Raw genomic sequence first — 20,732 nt, 5'->3', positions numbered from 1 at the left:
TTGGCGAACAACAGTGGTTTATAAGGGCAATTAAGACATTTCTGGAACTATCACTCACATTCTCTTGGACTAGGATCTCTCCTCACATATGTAAGGAAGTCTATGAAGGCTATAAACTTTGTTTTCTTATCAGCTTAGTCAAATGTGTCATATGAAAATTCCTTCTGTGGAGTGAATACATGGAGAGAGATTTGATAAAACAAGTAGAGTAATATTTTAATTATAGGATCGAGGTGGGGACGATACGGATGTTTACTGCACAATTCTTTCAACTTCTCTATCTGACGGTTTTTCCAGAAAAATCCATCTTACAGAGTATGTATTATACATTCTACAGGTACTTACTGACTCATCACTACACACCAGGCATGGCTGCATCCTGAACGAGGAGCTCACACTTTCACGTGGCGGTCCTGCAGCACTGGCTTCGGCTAGACTTGGAGCCCGAAGCAGAGAAGCAGACAGACTGTCAGGGGAACAAGAAAACCCTCACCAGCCGACCCAGCCCGGGAAGGCCCCAGTGCCACGCCTGCTGACAGCGACCCGACTGAAGACTGTCCGGTGAATTTGGAAATCAATCAGAAGACTCCTCGCCCAGGACCCGCTCCCACCATCCTCACCACTTCCAGAAGCCCCACCCTAAGGGGAAATCCCTCCCGAATAGGATGTTGACCAAAGACCGTTTGAGATTTCCCCCTTTTGCTCTGTAAAACTCTCCTTTCAAATCCCTCTGAGTCTCTAGCAGAAGGAGTGCAAGGGTGGCTGAGTCCCTCACGGCAGGAGACTCTGAGTGAACAGACTCTGACGAACTCTATCGGTGACCTTCAACCTTTGGATAATCCTCAACTACCATCATCTACAGGCTTAGTCAGAATCTGTTGTGACCACTGTTCCAAACACAAATATGGCACCTATATTTCTTTCCCCCTGTATTTCCACGCTCCTTTGTACTGCAGTCTGCTTTTAAGGGAGACAGGGATACAGTTGCAGGTTGCTTGCCCAGAATGGCAGAGAAGGCAAGGTGCCTCCCTGGGAGCATCTGGCTTGGGAAGGCCACCTGCCGCCTGGGAGACTTGTTGAAGGCAGCTGAGTGTTCCTGGTGTGTCAGCAAGTGCTCTGACCCTCCCCAAAGTCAAGGATAAGGAAGTGTCAACAGAGATGGCTGCCTGTGGGCTGCATGTTTACTTTGTGAAACAGTAGCCTGAATAATCATGACTGAGTCACTCCAGGAGACTCACTAACAATCATGGCATAGGGCCATCTGCTTTGATTCAGTCTCTCCCATCCCATCTGACCAAACACTCCAATGCTCACTCATGATGCCTTCTCTCGTGATTTCAAACCAAAGCGATTAACCTCTCCTCCTTGAAAAGTTCATAGTGATAAGCCTTAGAAAGAAGGCAAGAAGAAAAGCAAGAAAGGGAGGGAGGGAAGGAGGGAAGAAGGAAGAAGATGACTTGTTTCATAACCTTGCTGACCATGGAGAGGGCTGTGATCAGAGATCCTTGCAAAGATGTATCCTCGACATTTTAATTTTAAACGTGCCAGTCACGATGGCAAATAATACCGTTGTTTCTTTCTCTTTTACACCTCATTGCATTTCTCAGGATTGTTGCTGTACTTCTTACATACTTTCCCTCCCGATTCTCTGACGGAGACTTGTAAACTGTCACTCACTTCTGAATCAACATAGCCTAACGCAAAAGGGAAGACCTCGCCATGCAATACCCAGTCAGCGCAATAGTCCTTTTTGCCATTTATCCAACAGGATTTTGGAGTTTCACTGTTGGTACGAGATTATGAAATCTAATAGGAGATACTCGCTTAATACAGGCAACGCCCTCTGACATGCTCTTCAGAACCGGCTGACTTGTGGGATGATGGCTGTCTCTTTCGTAGATGTTTGCAAGAAGAGCCTAGATGAGGCTCTGCAAGATGCCTACAGGTGGGAAGTTTAAAAAGGGACCTCTAGATTCTTTCAAAACTGTTTCTAAGACAAAATCTAAATAGAAGTGAAAGAAAGGAAGGAGAAGAGGAAGGGAGGAAGGAAGGAAGGATGGGGGTGGTGGGTAGTTAGGAGAAAAAAAAATGTTAAAATTAGCATCATGGCTGCAAAAGGCTAACCCCTTGAGCCCATCAGCTTGAGACGCCTGTCACACTCTAAGTCCCCAGGAAAAGAACCCACTCGTGCCACAGTCGGGCTGTGCACACAGCAATTCCCTGGCTCTGTTTAAATGCACTGCTGCCCTGTTGCCTATGACACCATTAAGAGTGTTCCCACAGACCCAGCCAGACAGCCAGGTCAGGACGGCGCAGAATGGGCCACCTCATGACTCAGCTGCTTCTCAGCCTTTAGCTCAAATCGTCCACAGGCAGGGTTGAGGGGTCCTGGTTTCAGAGGGAAGGGCACGTACCCTGGCACTGTGTGGGGAGCACAGCGGTCCCCAGACGAGGTCCAGACCTGTCTGATGACTGAATGAATTTGCCCCTCCAGAACTCACTTCATCATCCAAATGAACCTTCACTTCCCCCCCGAAAGTGGGGACGTACGTAAAGAGACGTGTAAAGCAAGAAAACAAATCCCCATCCTGCACAAAAGTGAACACGGATAGGAAGGCTCCTGCTGCTTCCTTGTGAAAGACGGTAAAATGGGAGATTCCTTTCTGACATCCAATCATTCTGACTTGCCTTTGATGGCAATAGATGTTGCCACTGATGACTAACAGTGAAACACAAACGCCGCAGTCTGCCTGGCCCTGATGGGTGTGGAGCACCCAGCTCGGCGCTCAGGCAACATCGCTTCCCTATTTCAGCCTCAGCCAGAGAACCCAGCTCTCACAGGAATGGCAACGCGCCCAGAGACAAAAACAGTCACCAGACCCCCTCGCAGCTAAAGGTCACATGGATTCATGGCAACAAGATGTATGTTTACTGGGGTTTCTGGGAACGTTCCAAGTCCTGATACAGCCACTTATTTCTTCCTCCTTCATCCTTCTTCTTTATTTCTGGAATGCTGACATAATTCTTAGATGCTCAGCCGTTATGCATGAAGGAAGCAAAGCAAAAAGGTGAACTAAGCCCGGCCCTAGAGCAGCTGCACCAGACCCTGAAGTGACCCCCTTCACACTTTTTGCAAGAAAAACGAAACTCCTTACTTGTTTAAGCAGTAGCCAAGTTCCTGCCACTCTCAGCTAAATCTAACCAAGGTGGCAACACTCACATTGCCCAAAATTCTGTGGGTTTGATTCACATCAAGTTGTTCCTTTTGTTTTCAGATCAAAGTCATCTTCAGAAAGATGTGCTGGTTGCCTCAGGGCTTTGTTGCAACATCCTGACCCCACTGGGAGGAACACAGGTTTGGGGTCCCGTCATTTTGCTGTAAAGGATAGTCAAACTTTATCACACTTGTCTTCCAAGGTGAGCTGCTGAACTCAGTCTCTTATTGAATACAATAAAAATGGAGAGAAATGTCCAGGATGACATGCCAGTCTGTGTTTCCTATATTCCTATTGATGGGAACCTCTTTTAGAATTAACACGTGGAGCTGACTGTCTTCTGTACTGCCTAACTACAAAGTCATCAGTGTCATCAACGTCATTGTCCAACTATTCAGAGCAAACAACATACAAATTTCAATGCAAAAGCATGGAAATCAGAGAAACAATGATTTAAAAGGAGAGATCCATGTATTTCAGGTGAACTCCAGCTGTGAGTGGACCTATACGAAACATTTTAGACAAAAAACTTATAGTCCGGGCACTTGTGGTCATTCAGAGCTTGGAAATGAAACTGTTCACACCTAGTTCCCAGAATTCAAACTGCTACCCCCTTAACTTTTCATCCTCAGTTATAAAATCAGTAGGACTCACAGTTTCCTGCCTTCTTCACAAGGCAGTTATGAGAAACAGATTGATGCCAGGAGAACGCTCTCCCCTCAGTTCTTCAGCTGGCACCATTTTGTGGTGACTTACTGGGTAAACCTCAAAGCAATTTAAATGGACCTGTCCCATCCACCCACATACAGAAGCTGATTACCTTTCAAAAGTGGTGGAACAAATTTCGGAACCCCATTCCTCCATCCTAGATGAGAAGTGTCAACCGTCATGGCGGCAAATTTGTCCGAGTCCCTTCCCAAGAGGGGGTAGGCCGTGGGCGGACACTGATCTCTGTCAACGGAGTAGAAGGGAGAGAAAGAGAAAGGGCTTGTTATCTGCAATGAACACTTTGGCTGGTGACTCCTCATCCCTTCTCCTTGCCCATCTCCTAAGGCAGATGCCAAAAAAGCAAGACACTTCCTTCTCCAGTTACCCCTGCAGCTCAGGAAGGCTGTGAGACCCCGTTCTGCCCAAATGGATGTCAAGTGGAGGGACTTCTGGGAAAGAGTGTTGCTCCTGGAGGAAAGGGAACATGTTTGTGAGAAGACCTGTCTCTTGCCATCTTGACAGACCTCCCACTTCTGCACTCACGAAGGCCAAGCAGAGACCTGCTGTCTGTAGGTGTGGTGACCGCCTGGTGCCCAGGAAGCGTGCCACCCAAGCATGAAACTAAACATGCTGCAGGTGTCGGCGCATGAGGAGAGAAAGAGCGTGGGACCTCCGTGATACTGAGGCACCAGCCAGCCTGGAAACACCTCCCTCTAAACATCTTAGTAAGTTCACAGTAAGTGTCCTTTCTTAACAGGCGGGTTGCTCCACCCAGCTCCAGTACTCTGCATCTAAAACAACAACACTGAGCCAGATGAGGCACTGGCACATGCAGAATTATAGGGGCTCTAAAAATGTAACACAAAAGTCACTCAAGAACAATGCGACAGTAACAGCCAAATCCATGAATAACCAGTTTAAACAGCTTGTTAGTTCATGGAAATATTTACCTGGCAGAGTAAGAACCAGCTGGAGCCATTCCAGGGTTCCTCAGCCTCCAGGTCAATTTAGAGTGAACACCAGACTTCTCTGGAAGGAGTTTCAAAACACCTTTTCACTGAGAGCGTGCGCACTTACCTTGCAGGCACAGCTATAAGGACTAAGGAAACCGTGAGGATCATTTCTTGAGTTTATATAGCAATCGTCTCTAGAGAGATGGATGTTTACTTTGGTTTTAATAATAATTAATCTTTGCAATATCCTGAAGGGGAGAAAGAGGGATAAAGAACAATCACTACCATTTTAGAGGGAAAAGATACCGAGAACAATGAGATGAAGTGGTTACCTGCACATTGCAGTCAAAAGGTAGCGCCATGTAGAGGTAGGCCATGAGCCGGCAGAGGTTAGATGCCAGGGATGTGAAGTCCTCATCCTGCCTCTGTCCCTCAGGCACTCTTTCCTGATGATGCAGCAGATGATCCAGATGAATCACTCAGTTCCTTGCACCTCCCAGAAACCAGGCTAGGACACAGAGAAAGTGCCGATTAAAAGGCAAATCAAACTCGCTCATGGAAATCATTGTAATCAAGGCACCCTAGTCATATTTTGACTCATAAACATTTGGAATTTAAAAAAAAACAAAAAACACGGAAAGCACCCATACAAAGGCATAATTTAAAGTGAGAGAGATTTTTCAAATAATGTCTACAAAGGAAGCAAAAAGAGGGTAGCTAGGAGCAGCAGAGAGGAAATAATTTTAGAAATATATTAAGTACTATTTGAGAGGTAACTGAGGTTAAGTGAGCATTTTTGTTTTCATTTGTTAATAAGGCATGTTTCAACTCTTTCAAAACTGAAGTGGCCTGAAACAAAGATCCACAAACCACAGGCCCTTTAGGCTATAAAGAGTCCAGCCTGAGTGCAAACCCCCTCCTTTGCATGTACTAGCCACGCAATTTAACCTCTCACTGCCTCAAACTCACTGATCAAGTTTACAGTGGGAGCAGTAATAGCGCCAACCTCATAGGGTTCTTGCCTCATTGAATTTACCTGAGGAAGCTCAGAGAACACCAAGCAGGATAAACGCCGAAAAACAAACACGCAAAAAACAAAAAAAGTTACACCTAGGCATGTCATTTTCAAATTACAGAAAAATCACAGATTAAGAAAACCAAAGAATGTCCTGAAATCAGCCGGAGGGGAAAAGAACATCTAACCTACAGAGAAGCAAAGATAAGAATTCATCGACTTCTCAGAAACCATGCAAGCAAGAGGAAAGTGGAGTGGAATATTTAAGGCGTTGAGAGTGAAAAAACTTCACCAACCTACAATTCTGTACCCAATGAGATTATCCTTCAAAACTGAAGGAGAAACAAAGTATTTCTCAGGGAAACAAATATTGAAGGAATTTGTTGCCAGAGACCAGCTGTGTAAGAAATGTTAAAAGAAGTTCATGGGGAGAAGGAAAATTATACAGGTCAGAAACTCGGATCTACAAAAAGAAAGGAAGATCAAAGAAGAAAGAACTGACTTGTCAGAGTTTCTCAGACTGATTTATGAAAATCTCAAGAGGAATTTTCAAACTGAGTTAATATGGGGGAGGATACAGCTCAAGTGGTAGAGTGCATGTTTAGCATGCACAAGGTTCTGGGTTCAATCCTCAGGAAATTTGCTCCAGAACTTTATCCTGTGAAATATTCAGACAAAAAAATAAAATTTACTAAGCTGTAAATCACTGAGAAATGCAATTGAAAAATTCATACTAAAATTCAAACAGATTTCCTCAATATGTATTCAACCTCTGGGTCTAAGCATATTCATTTTTACCACAAGTTCTGAATAGGAATAAATATTACAATCTAAAAATAGAAATTTTAGCCCAAGACTAAGATGGAAATGAAAACTGAAAAGAACAATTTCTTTCACCCAGAGTTTTACAGAGAGTTTTAGTTATTTGAACATTTGAACCTCTTGCATTTTAACTTTCTCTGAGAACAACAGAAATACATTCCACCCTGTTACAGCTCTTACCATCCAGAATCTGTAGAGAAATCCTTTCAACTGAAATGTTTAACAAGGTGAAGATCCACAATTCTATCAATTAATGATGAAGGTTAGCAATTTAAGGGTGGATAAATGTTACATATTTAATGTACTTAGAAGAATTCTTTCATGCCCTTGAGCTAATAACTCATATTAATTAAATTATTCATTTAGTTAAATGCAGAATTAACATTTAATCTTCCATCCCTCTGCAAACTTATCTTCCTATCACGTGACAAGTGTGGATAGCTTGAAAAGCCACAAATGACTAGAAACAATATAAATGTATAAGTATTTCAGTAAGAAAAAAATCAATATCTGGTTCAAACTGTTTTAAAAACTCAAGTTCAGACTTCTCTTTCTAGTTGGCGTTTGCAGAATTTCTGGATTCCACCAATTGTCTTTAAGTTCTAAGCAGTGAAAAACTACCTCTCCAGAAGTAGACCAAAAAAAGTAAAAGGAAAGAAAAAAAAAAAGAAAAAAGAGTAAATAAAGTCACTTTTAAATTAATCAAAACCAATCATCATCCATCATCACTGGTGGAATAAGACAACTTGAAGACATAAATATAAACCGCCTGCTACCTTGCCTTAGCTGTATTTCTCAACTGAAGCTTCCAAAAACTTACATGGTTTCTAATAAGTGAATTACATTCGTATTTTTCCCATAATCAAAAGATATAGATCAAAGTTGGCTTTTTCTATCTTGTTGGTTCCCAGAGCATCCTCACATAAGAATGAGGCCATCGCCTGGGTAAAGCAAGAGACTGGCTTGGAAAGTGATCAGAGTTGTGAAAAAATCATTTACAAAAGTAAATTATTTAGGGACATGCAAGCACACGTTATTGAGAGCCCCAGGTCACCAGGAGAGAAGTATTGATCTATACTCTTGTCTTGTGCTTTGTTATATCTTTTTCATTGAAACAGCTTTGTCTGGAGATCCATCAGGAAAAGCGGTGCCATACCAAAGGAAGGAAGAGAGGTTGTAGGTTTTAATTTCTAATGGGATCGTTTCAGCAACTTAGACTTCCTTTTACCTTTGATGTATTCATTCACATGGAGGAAATATTTTGGAAATGAATCTCTACCTCCCCTCAAAAATCAATTTTTGTTTTTGAAAAGGGAATTTTGTTAGATGCTGAACATCATGCACAAGTCAATATAGATTTAGCAAAAATGCTATTTCTGGAAAGAAAAAAAGGCTGGGTTAGGGTTAGAAGACGCCTGGGATGCGAGGGGCAAGAGCAGAGTAAAAGCAAATTAATTACAGGATGTTTTCCATCCAGAGTAAATTCAGCTACTGACAATGAAAGGGACAAAAAGTTCTGTCGGTTATGGATTGGGTTTATCTGGAACTTTTAAACAACCAAAAACACCATTATAGGGTCATACCCACCATGAGAAGTATCATTACAACTGAACATTTCACTAAATGGGAAAAAAAATTAAGTTCTGCCCATTGGGCAGTACCAAGTTTAGTCAACCCAGAATTCTGTATCTAGTGGAAATTCTTTTTTTAAAAATAGTTAAAATAAAGATATTTCAGTTAAACAAAAGATGAGAGAATTCAATGCCCTCAGGCTTGCACTATGAGAAACATTAAAATGTCTTTTAATTAGAATTTACCTACTTTCAGTACCTAATTCTCTAAACTTTTCAGGCTAATCGTATGTGCTGACAGGGTTTAGGACAACTATTCCAGGTCTATAAACAGAAATAGTATTTCTGTTGTGATGGTACTGAGCTATGCATACTATAAACCGCTATTTCCCAGAACAGAAGGACCAAGGGGGATTTCCCTTAGACTGAGCACAACGATTACCATGTGAACACAGGTGGTTAATTTTTCTACCCAGTAGGCGCAGGCAGAGAAGCTGGAGCATAGGGTGTGAGTGTAGCTAGAATTGCTTCTAGAGGGAAGTCCTTGCTCAGGGTGTGCTTATTACAAAATGACAGGAAGTGGAAGAGAGTTGGCTGAGCATGAGTCTAGGAAATGAAGGAGAAAGGGTGGAGTCTTTTGTCTGCTGTAAAGCATAAAACCGTGGCTCCTAGTAAAACAGGGCACAATGAGTGTCCCAGACAATCTGATCAAACTCATTAGCAAAAAAAGCAGAATTATCTTATGCACCAAACATGTGAGACATCTTCCCAAGAGTTCAACATCAGTGAATCTTGTTCCTATATTAGTATATAAGGTAGTTTTAAGAAAACTTTACAAGGCCCTACCAGGGAAAGGCGTGGTCCCCCTCCTTCCTCAGTAATAGAAGACGAAGCCCTTCAGACACACCACCAGTCAGACCTCCATCAGGGGCACCTGTCATTGTTTAGATGGAACGTGTGTTGTTGCAGCTACGGAGCAGCCCCCCAGAGGAGAAGACAGTAGGTCATTCATTTGCTTACACTACAGTTCTTTTCCCTGATAATCACAGATAGAAATGCTCTAAATAATAGAAAACCCTGGAGAAAGTATATCATACTGGATGAGAACACAGACTTTGGATCCAGACTGTATGCGTTTATAACTGGGTTCTTTGTGGCCAGAGGGAGGTTCACCTCCATGCCTCTGCTTCCTTTTTTATGGTGCTAAGGTGCCTGGCTCGCACACGGCTGTTTTGAGGATGTGAAATATATGATAGATATTATAAGTATATATATTAGCACAGTCTATGTCTGCTGCTGTTATTATTAAATGAATGGTGTAAAATCCAGTTCTATGATTCCACTAACTAGATTCCGGGAGAGCCCGTTCACTGCAGAGAAATGGATTCTTCTGTGTTTAAAGATAAACATCTATCGGTCTTCTAGGCAACTGTCACACCCATAGCCATTGTTAGGCTCATAAGTCTCAAGGCTAAATAATGCTCACCCCGTGCCAGCCCCAAGAAAACAATGTTGTCAAGGATGACAGTGAGCAGAGAGAAGTGGGCTGTGGCAAAGGCATTAGGTGAACAGGTGGCTTCAGAATGACAATTCTCAATGGAGATGACCAGAGGTGCCAACTCTTAAAAATGGACTAGAGGGCAGATTATTTACACAAGGGAGGAGAGGTTCTCCTTAATGGGATTCTAGGATAGAATTCCATATATTTAAGAGAACCATAACTTCACTTGTGCCCTAGACTGGTGTAATCCAGGACCAGTGTCTATCAGACTCATAGAACCAAGAGAGACATCAGAAAAGGTCAGCCTCCTAGAAGAATCTGTGTTTCTATAAGTTCTTTGGTGAAGGGAAATCCATGGTTCATGATCAAAGAGTCTCCTTTTCAATTTTAGGTTTGCCCTTTTTTGCTAGCCAGTTACCAAGGACATGATTTAATGGCCCAAAATGACCTCTAGGCAAGGAACTGGCCCTAGTCATAAACCCTATAAAAATAATCCCTTCCCTGGCCATCGTTTCTTTGGGTTTTACAGTCTAGGGGAGACTTTTCCAGACGTGGTGAGGCTGCCTAGTATTAGGTAAGGAAAATGCAGCTCAAGACAAAGCTCCAGGAGTCCAGCTACAAAATTCACCTGTGCTCAGAAATGGATTCTTAATGCAGATTCCCGCTCCTACAGGGCTCTTTGTCAGTGTCAGGCCCTGGCATTATCAGGAGGCCCTGGACTCCAGGGAGGAGGTTGGGGGAAGGAGCTTGGGGAATGCGGGAACAAAGCAGCTGATGCAAAAACATCCATTAGCAAGACAAGTCAGGCAAAAAGGGCAGGAAGAACCTGAGTCCATTTTTTAAAAAAGATGCTTCAGAATGTTAGGAAACCCTTAAACTGGAGATTGGCATATGAATAAGCTAAAAGAAGGGAAGGGAAGTTTTCAAAAATAATGTAGTTTAAACGAAGCTAAAGATACATAAGAAAAAAAAAAAAACCTGGAGGTTAAAATAGCCAACAATAAGGACTAAATACACAGGTTTAAATATTTTAAAATACAAAGTTTAAAATACTTTTCATTCAGAAAGTTGAAAGGCAAGTAAAAGAATAAGTAAAACCTGTGAGGTTAAAAGAATTTCAAGGGAGCACAAGAAATCGGTCAGGTATGATAATCAACTAGGCCCAGGGTTCTCACTAAGCTATCTCCTACTGTGGCAGCAAGTCTTGAATTTGAATCTTTTTAGAGCCTGTGTCTGTGTGTGTGTTGTGTGTATGTACTCAAACCCTCTCCTTCCTCAGGGCTGGGCTCTCTAGACTGCAGGACGGGAACCCAGTCTGCCCTCAGCACGCTCCCCGCTGCTCTAGCGTGCTGAATGAATAAAAATCTGTTTATTTGGCCAGGATGTAAGTATGTAAAGTCAGGACTTCTACACAATTTCATTAGCACTCCCATCAGCAAAGTCTGACTTTAGAATCAATGGCACCAACTGATACCAGCTCTGGAAAATATGGTTAGAACGTGACATTATTTGGATTCTATCAAAGTCAAAATTTGCAATATATTCTCAACAAGGTCATTTTAAAGCTTATTGTTGAATTAGCTAGGATAGAAAAGAACGTGTTAAAAAGTAATAGAACAACAGCCCTACAATGACAGAGTTGAGTATTTGCAACAGAAACTGTAAGACCGGAAAAGCCTAAATTAATAACCATCTGACCATTTACAGAAAAACTTTATGGACCTCTGATGTAAGTAATATTCAAGAACAGTTATTTCCTGTTGGGTTTGAATCACTTTACTCAGTTGTTGAACTAAATATTAATGGCTGTTTGCATCTCTGGCAATTTCTTTCATATTCAATAAATTTCATATCAATTCCTAGTTTTAAAAAAAAAGTAACAGAACAACATTTTAAAGTGAATGTTTAATCCAATGTGCTAAGAACTTGAAAAGAATATCATGAAATTCAGTGGCTGTCATGCAAAATCATTCTTATCTATAAAAGGATTTCTCAATGACTAATTTGTCTGATGTCTCCTATGAGTGACACCACTTCACTTTTCTCTTTTCACTGAAATTTGTTGGTTCCTGCCCTCCAGTCTCTGCCCTGTTTATGGGACATCCAGAAATTATTTGGTTAACCCTATACTAATTAAAACCAAACTCTGCATCTGGTTATTAAATAGACTACAAGGCAGATCTTGTGAATGAAATTTTTATTTACACACTGTATCTAGAAGCAGATACATAAATTCTTATATGATTTCCAAAAATGTGCAAGAAATTACTATAATTTGTTTACAAACCAAGACACATATTAAAATCAATGGACTTTGGATAATTCATTCTATGGTGTTCTCAGTACAAATGGTACACACCTGATTTGAAACATACAGAAAAGTGTAAACTACAGCAATCTGGATTGCAATTGTTAATTCCATGGCACTCCGACAACTATAAAATTTCTTTAACCCAACATGTGTACTTATTATAAAATTCTGTAAGAATTTTTCATCATCTCTGGATGTAGAGTTCGGATCACTTTTCAGAAACAGCAACTACACATTTGCCATGTTATGATTGACTAATAAAAAGGATGTTTATAAAAAATCTTTATAGGATTAAAAAAGTATTAAAAGAAACCAAATTTGTGATTCCTAGCGTACCAATACTTTTAGAACTTTAAAGTTACCTACGGAACTGGCGATTGTTCCTTATTAGAGTTTTCAGCGAAACTGTCTACTGCTGGTAGTGTGATTTCATTTTCAAATTAAGATTTCACATTCGATGAAAAGCCATGAAGATTTAAAGTATAATCTTTTGGATCATTCATAAAGCAAATATCCCTCATATGCAATGTGAAACGTACAACAATCAAAATTGGCATTTCTGAAAGCATTGTTAAGGAAGATACTCAGACTGGTAGCACTAGCAGACATTGCATATAACCTACTTAAGATTTCGGCAACTTGTATCCTGTTTCTGCAATACTGGCTCAGAAATTATCATGTGCATATACTTGTGTTTTATTTCCTATATGCCAATGATTTAGCCTTCTGGTACATGATTTTCTTCAATAGTAGGATGGTTTCCCTGTGTAGCTGGTTTCCTTAAAAACTATTTTTAATTTTATGATCATTTCCTGTGATATTTTTTGACCTTCTAAAATTTTCAGATTATTGCACCAAATAGAAAGAGAATAGTTTTCCTTGAAAAGAGTAAGATATTTTTTTCAAGTACTTTCTATGCTTTCTTATTATTTATAAAAATGAACAATAGTGTCCTAGTAATCATTTTGTGACAAATGATTAAAAAAAAAACAAAACACTCTGATTCATTCATTATGGCAAAAGGATACTGCTTTCCTGTTTTCTTTTTCTTGCCTTGAGCTAAGACTTTTAGAAGCACATATTTAAGAAATCACTTACAGGGAGTGTCCATGACATCTAAGCCACCATTCGACAGAATCAGAAATTGACCCAGGTGGTGTCTAGACTAAACTACAGGATGAAGACCTCTCTCTCTTCCCCTTTGCACTTGTAACTGGGCTGTTCAGGATCCGATAAAGTCAACCTTTCCCATCATGTCGTGCTGCCTATGCCACATGGCTCTCCTGAAACAAAGGCAGAAAATATTGCAACACTCCTTTCTTTGTTTGTAAATAATTTCTTGGCAAATACTTCTATTTTTTATCAAACCCTATCAGACCCTAGCAATTTGAAATTGGATTAGAATAGGGTATTTTACTTTAAAGTATTTTATATTATGAATCTACAAAAGCACAAAAAATATTGGCTTTCTGAATTAGAACAGAATCAAGACTTGCCCTCCAAACACAAAACACAGTTTTAAAAACATTTAGATGGAAATCAGAATGATCTTAACTTGAACCCAAATGGCTAGATCTTAAACACACGGTATCATGAGGAAAACGTGGGGAATGGGCTACACCCACAGAAGACGGGGTTCAGGGCAGTCCAAAGACCTCTGTGCACCATGATCTCACAAAGAGTACATGTAAATGCTTCTAGAAACACGGAGAAGCCATCTCAACATTTATTATTAATACACAGTGACTCTGTGACAACACCTGCCATCTAATATAGATGCACAGGGCCTTTTAACTCACCCTAGATATATTTTAAATTGTTTAAAAATAAATAGTTTTGCAAAAAAATAGTTTAAATGTCTTGCATTGATTTGATAACAAGTTTACAACTCTGTTATAGTTCTTACTCCAAATAGCTTATAATGAACACTTAAATTATATTATTACAGTGTACTCCATATTCCATCTTACTAGGTGAAAACAGATCAGAAAATGAAAGAGGAGTCTTTGTAACAAGGTACAATCAACGTTCCACCAAAATTAAGTACCTTTTCCCCTTTAAGTCAAAATACCATAACACAGATAGCATGGCATTGTGCCTTTTCTTGGTAATTCTCAGTTCTGACTCTAAAAAACAAATGGTGGGGGGAGGAAATGGGGATACTGACATGTCTGAATGACAGAGCTATTAAATTTGACCTACGACCGTTACTCTTATTTTTAAATGGCAGTAAGAGATAGGAAGTGAGTGACGAAGGAAGAAATTTCTTAAAATTACATATTTCATCTGAGAGGGAAACATTTTCCTTTGAAGTTGGAAACATTAGCTGGAAACATCTTCTGGATGGGGCAATTCCAAAATACCACACTAAAGAATCCTGCAGCGAACTGAATAAACACTACATTTCAAAATAACTAAAAAGTATTGAAGATAACACACTCCCCCCACCCCAATCAACTGAATTAAAAGAGAGAAAATATCTAATGATTGCAATTTATTTAAGACTTAGCTAAATTAAAAAGAAACAAATAGAAAACCTATTTTTAAATGGCAGTATATATGGCTGGTAAACACTTCCATATACCTGATATGGTTTTAATCTTTTTCTTACATGGTGCTCCACAATTTCCACAATTTGTCAACTAAAGTCATTGGGGGTTTTTTTTGGTTTTTTGTTTTTGTTTTGTTTTTTTTTTTTGGTGGGGGAAAGGAAGGGTTAAATCTAGCATATCTTATTAGTGACTACGTAAAATAAAAATATAAATTCGACTTTAAAACAACGTTTTCTTTCTATTGAAATCCATTTAAAACTTTATATAAACTTAAATGTTGCAAGAGACTTTAGTCCATTTATGAAAATCAGATCTACATCAAGTTCACCCAAGAAAATGCTGACTAAGTAAGCTAAAGAAATCACAGATACAACATTTTACCAAAGGAAAGCATAGATAACAGAAAAAAAGTTGTTTATCACAGGAAACTATGATCATCTAGTATTTCTTTAATAATAGTTCTAGTTCCATAGGTCTTTATATGTTATGCCAATTTGTACCAGAGTTTAATGACAGAAAAGGCAACAATTTCTAAATTGGTGGTATACATTTCTTTACAATTTTTTAATGTAAGGCCATTTATTAAAACAGACAAACCACAAGATGAAAATGAAGGCAACAAAAAAATTCAACTTCTCACAACCAAAAAACAGCACAACCTCAAAAAATAATTTAGAAACGAGTGTTATAAAAGATACGGTGCAGATCTGCGTTCCACTAAACATTATCAGTCAGTTCATAATTCTAAATAAATCTTTTTAAAGGATGAAATTAAAAACCATTCTCAGTGTAGGTGTAAATTCTGTGATTTATCACACGGTTATGTTTACTCAACACTACCTTTGAAAATGGGCCATTAAAAGAGACATAACAATGTTCATTCTGTTTCATTCAACTTTACTTAGGGTTGAAGACACATGAAATGTGCTTTTAATGCATAAAAATCACAGTGGATAGCAGCAAAGGACGGGGGTGGGTGGGTAAGGAGAATCTGATAATTCACATTGTGATCATTCTGCACATTGATGAAAGATAATTCACACTTCTAAAACCTCAAGACTTCCCTTTTTAAAGAACCAAAATAAACCCAAGACACCTTGCCGACGTTTCCCCACCCCTACACAAACTGATTACTCTTTTACACATAAAACTGAAATAGTATGGCAGCAGAAGATTTTGATAGCAATGAGAAGTTTGTAAACTGTATTTCAGTCTCTTTTTCTTACTCCCAAAGTGCAAGATGCAGGGCTCTCATAATCTCTCAGTAGTGCTTCTCCTGTAAATAATCCTTCATTTTGTTTGGCAAAGGCAGTTTCTGAATCAGGTCTATCCTGGTGTACTGACGAATGACGAAACGGCACAGGTACTGCAGCGAGCGCACCTGCATGAACCGCGACACCGGATTGGTCAGTCTGACGGGGTACGTGGCAGAGCCGGGCAACCGAGACCGGGAGTAGCAAAAAGCCCCGTTTTCAGAGTCCCTGATGGAGTGCTCAATTAGATCCACTATAGACGTGTGTCCTTCCACATCCGGCTGTTCATAAAAGCTAAACCTACCATTTGAATGTTCAATTCGAGTGTGGAGGGTTTTGCCGTGGGAGCGGAAGCTCAAGCTTAAAAGGTAACGGTCGTCAGAACTGTCCCGGACAAGAAAAGAGCCATCTGGCACGTTTGCCAGCTTCCCTTCCGCCTCCCAGCGGGTGATCGGTCCCCAGTACCATCCTTGTTTTGCAAGTTTTTTCAGCTCCTCTGTAAGGCTTGTCACAACCATGGGGCCACTACTCTGCACTGAGTCATACACTCTCGCAACCCCAGGGGCCGAGTTAGGATCGAAATTCAAGTGACAGCGCATACTTTCCGCCACGTGGGCATCTGTGCCGGCGAGCCCACCGAAGTTCCTTTGGATCTGGTTAGCCTGCAGGGGAGGTAGCAATGGTGAGAGTGGAGGGACGTCGTCGTGACTCGCTCTCGGGCTCTGCAGCACGACCCCCGTAGTGCCGATCAGCAGGCCGTTCACCGCCTGGTCCACGAAGATCTCCGGGGCCACGACCAGGTCCTGGTCTACCTGATTCTCGTCTTCGGGGAAGGCGCCCCCCACGACCGGAGGAGGGACTGCGGAGACTTCCATGGGGGAGGAGCTGTCCAGACAGCAGCTGCGCGACCCTTCCAAGGGGTACATCCCCTCCTCTAAAGGCACAGTGTACTGAATGTAGTCCTGAGGCACGAGTCCGATTACGACAGGCACATGTTCATCCAGGTGGAGATGCAGGTCCCCATCCTGAGACTCGGAGCCCTTCAGCGAGCTCGTCTGTTCCGGGCACACGGCGTCGGCCTGGAGGTCGCGGAAGTCCTTGCGCACGCCGTTCAGGGCCGGGCCCGGGCTGGGCGCGTGGACAAGCGCCTTGACCCTCACCTCCATCTTGATGCACGTCTCCTCCGAGGCGGTGGGGCGCAGCGGCCACGGCGTGGGGCTGTAGTGGTGGCTGCGCAGCGAGGTGGACCTCATGGGCCGCTGCGCCCTCACGTCCTTGAAGACGAGCGGGGCCGAGGAGGAGGAGAAGGCGTCCTCGTCCGCGGAGCCCCCGGACGGCGCGCCGCCCTTGCCCTTCGGCTTCTGCTTGGCCGAGAGCCGCCTCTTCAGCGTGCCCATGAGGCTCTCACTCTTCGACCGACTCTTCCCGCCCTTCTCCTCCTCGCTGCTGAGGTCACAGCTGGCCATATCCTTCCCATAGCAGCTCCCGAACAAGGAATCCTCTTTTCCAAAATCACTGGCTAGTGATGGTTGTTGTACGACCATGAAATCCGTTTCTTCTTTACTTTTATTCAAGTTGAAAGATTTCCGGAAGGTTTTAAGACTAATTTTCTTCATTCTGACAAGCTACCTAATCCAAGGGGATCAACTTCTCTCTGGAATATTATCCTCAAACATCTGGAGAGGCTGCATGCAACGCTGCATCTATGTATTTTTCCAGCTTCATTTACCCTTTGGAGCCATTTTCTAAAAAAAATAAAATAAAATAAAATTTTAAGGGAAAAAAATCACATTAAAAAATACTTCCACAAAAAAGTCTTATTTCACTCAGTTTTCATCTTTCAGCTTCTGAACAAGAACACCCGAGCATGCTCGTGAGAAGGGAAGCTCCTTTAGGACAGGGGTCTTCTCCATTTCCCACAGCGAGCAGATCCCTGCCCACCAGCAATCAGCATCTGGCACGTTTGGGAATGCTTAAAGAACAAACCCTATGCGAGCTCTTTTCTTTCTGCACCTTGCTTTGGTTCATCCTAGTTATGGGTCAATGTCCTTGTCCTTCCTAACAGAGCTCGAACAGGGCACCCTCACCCCCTTCACACGGACTCACACTGCTCCCTGCCGCTGCCAGCCGCCAGCCTGTGTCCCGCAAACCCCCAACACCAACAGAGAAGGCACCGCGTCGGTAAGAAGCCTGATTCCTTAGCAACTTACACATATTTTTAAATATTTAAGCATCTGTAAAAATGAATTAAAGGAATTCTATAATCCGTGGTAAATTACCTGGGAAAAGCCCAGAAATGCCCCTCTCCATCCACAAGTCCACTGAGAACAGGGCCCACCCCCTTCCACGTTCTCTGAGCCCACACAGCGAGAGAGCACAGGGCGCTTGCAGCTGGAACCCCTTCCCCTCCGGGAACACCCGTAACTAGGTCAGTCTTGTGCAGGCCTATGTGAAAGAAGGTGGTGAAGCAAATCTCCAAAATTTTTATTTTTCATTTTTTTTGTAATTTCCCATGGCAAATTTTCACTTCTGTATCCAGAAATATATTCCCTAAACTTCTTTGTACACCGTTCCATCACCTAAATGATAAAATTTCAGTTTTATAAAGATTTTCTAAAAATCATTTCCAAGGAAAAACTTTTGACCCCATAAGTCATGTGCTTTGCAAAGATACTCTGTTTACATGCAGCATAATGTTTTATTTCCTCATGGCCATGTCCTGCAGTCTTTGCAACCATCAAAGTATGATGTGATAATAAGATGACTGGCTTAAACTTGAACAAAATGCTAATAAAACTAAGAGCAAGATTCTGATCTCCCCATTGATCCGTTTAGCACTTCTTAGTGTTTTGGCAAGACTACATTAATTCACTATGCATTTACTAAACCCCTACTACATACCCAGGACTGTGTCAGAATATGCAGATTAATAAATTATTTATGGTCTCACAATCTATGCCGGGAAAGGCCTAAATTGTAACACAAACGCATTAGTAATATAGTGATAACAGGGTAGGAGTTGAGAGAGAGATTTTACAAATGTTTACTTCAGTTTAGACAGAATTTGGTTATTGTATAAATAGAATCTGCATGTCATTTTTAGTTAAAAAAAAAAAAACAACCTCAGATCAACCTATAAAGGGATCAGAAATATCTCTATAGAAGAAGAAATTTTAAAAAGACTTATTATCATATGTTTTTTGAGAAAGTTGTGAAAAATAAAGTAGTATAAATATCTGGAGCACCAGCTACCTTTACATATTATATTAACTTGTATATTAGATGACTTAGTATATCCAAGGATCATTATCTGTTACTCAAACATAAGGATGTAACATTTAAACTAAGTTGTTAACATATATAATTTGTTTGACAAAATATGACCACTCATAAGCATAAGAGAGATAATATGATGCCAGCATACTGTAGCTGGCAAGTCACTCCTTTTGAGTAGATGGTACAGGTTATGTACTCAAAGTAAGACTATCTAATCTCTTTTGACAAGAATAAGAATCCACGCACTGTGGCTGTGACAGGTACAGCTGCAAATATAAAATCACCGTGAGATGGGATTTAGATATTTTGTTGATGTATGATCACACTGAATTACTACCAGCCGTTAGAAAGTAGCTGCTATGTGCGACTGACATGGGATTAATTTCCAAAATACACAAACAACTCATACAGCTCAGTATCCAAAAAAAACCATCCAATAAAGAAATGGGCAGGAGACCTAAACAAACATCTCTCCAAAGAAGATATACAAATGGCCAACATGAAAAGCTGCTCAACATCGCTAATTATTAGAGAATTGTGAGTTACAAATTCTGCTGTAATGAAATAATATCCCAGACTAATACAAAATAATTTTTAATACTACAAATGTGTACATCGTGGAAATATTTGTAAAAATCTTTGTAAGTAAAGAAACTATCACACACAGAAGGTGACCCATGCACATATGGAATCCTGACAAATGACAAAGTACAAACCAATGGGAAAAGTATACTATCTAATCAATGGTGCTAAGACAACTGATTAAATAGCTGGAAATTTAAGAGTGGATTCCATACCTCACACCATCAATGAAAATAAATTATAAGTAGATTAAAGATCTAATTGTGAAAATCTAACTTTAGGTAGAATGAAATACAAAATATCTTTAAAACTTTTTAAAAATAAGGCATAGAAAAGATAAACGATAAAACTTTATTTCAAAAGATACCACAAAGGAACTGATCTCATGTGACAAATTTTTCTGTAAAGCTAAGAAAAACTGGACAACCTAAGGATAATAAAAGCTCCATAAACTTCTCTTACTCAGAGAGAACTTCTAAGTACAATTCTTCATAGTGGTAGAAATCACATTTATTTGCTTAACAGGTGGAAAATGGTGACCAGAAGACTAATAAAAACTGCCCTGTGTTAAGTGATAATTTTCTGGCTCACTAGCAATGAATTCAATTTTGTTCACCAAAAGCTGGGCACCAACCCACACAGAAATTAAGAAAATTTAATTACCAATATCCATAAAACTAAAGGCTGTGAATACTAGAGAAAACAAACATGTTTAACCCCAGTAACAGGGATGCTGCAAAGAAAGTACTGTTTATAGTAACAACCCCAAATTAGCAAATTCGTGGTAAACTAGACCAATGGATCAGTATCCAGAATGGCTTATATCTGGTCTTCCTGGAGTGTCACCCCAGTATTTCTCAAACCCAAGCACGTAAATCTACTTAAAGCTTGACCCAGAGGGTCAGGCCCAGCTGACTTTCTAGGAATGGTACAAAATGTTAGCTCAGTTTCAATCCCAAACACGAAGTCTCGT

General features: G+C 40.8%; 1 protein-coding gene across 7 annotated transcripts in view; it reads right to left on the bottom strand.

Annotated features, from left to right (window-relative positions):
- The window catches only part of SOCS6 (suppressor of cytokine signaling 6), a 244,000-nt gene that overhangs the window by 187,054 nt on the left and 36,214 nt on the right, over positions 1 to 20,732 (bottom strand). For 4 of the 7 annotated variants that reach the window (XM_064480431.1, XM_031441755.2, XM_031441753.2 and 1 more), the window contains one exon: positions 11,966 to 17,646. In XM_064480431.1, coding sequence (XP_064336501.1) covers positions 15,910 to 17,517 — 1,608 coding nt within the window. In that variant the 5' untranslated portion in view covers positions 17,518 to 17,646 and the 3' untranslated portion in view covers positions 11,966 to 15,909. Of the gene's footprint in view, positions 1 to 345; positions 3,377 to 4,035; positions 4,167 to 5,000; positions 5,125 to 5,208; positions 5,385 to 11,965; positions 17,647 to 20,732 lie in introns of those variants that run through there. The other 3 variants (XR_010378202.1, XR_010378203.1, XR_010378201.1) reach the window with 2 other exon arrangements.

Source organism: Camelus dromedarius, chromosome 28 (assembly GCF_036321535.1).
Source record: "Camelus dromedarius isolate mCamDro1 chromosome 28, mCamDro1.pat, whole genome shotgun sequence".
Taxonomy (NCBI): Eukaryota; Metazoa; Chordata; class Mammalia; order Artiodactyla; family Camelidae; genus Camelus; species Camelus dromedarius.
The sequence above is the reverse complement of the archived record's forward strand: the minus strand, read 5'-3'. Positions and strand labels throughout refer to the sequence as shown.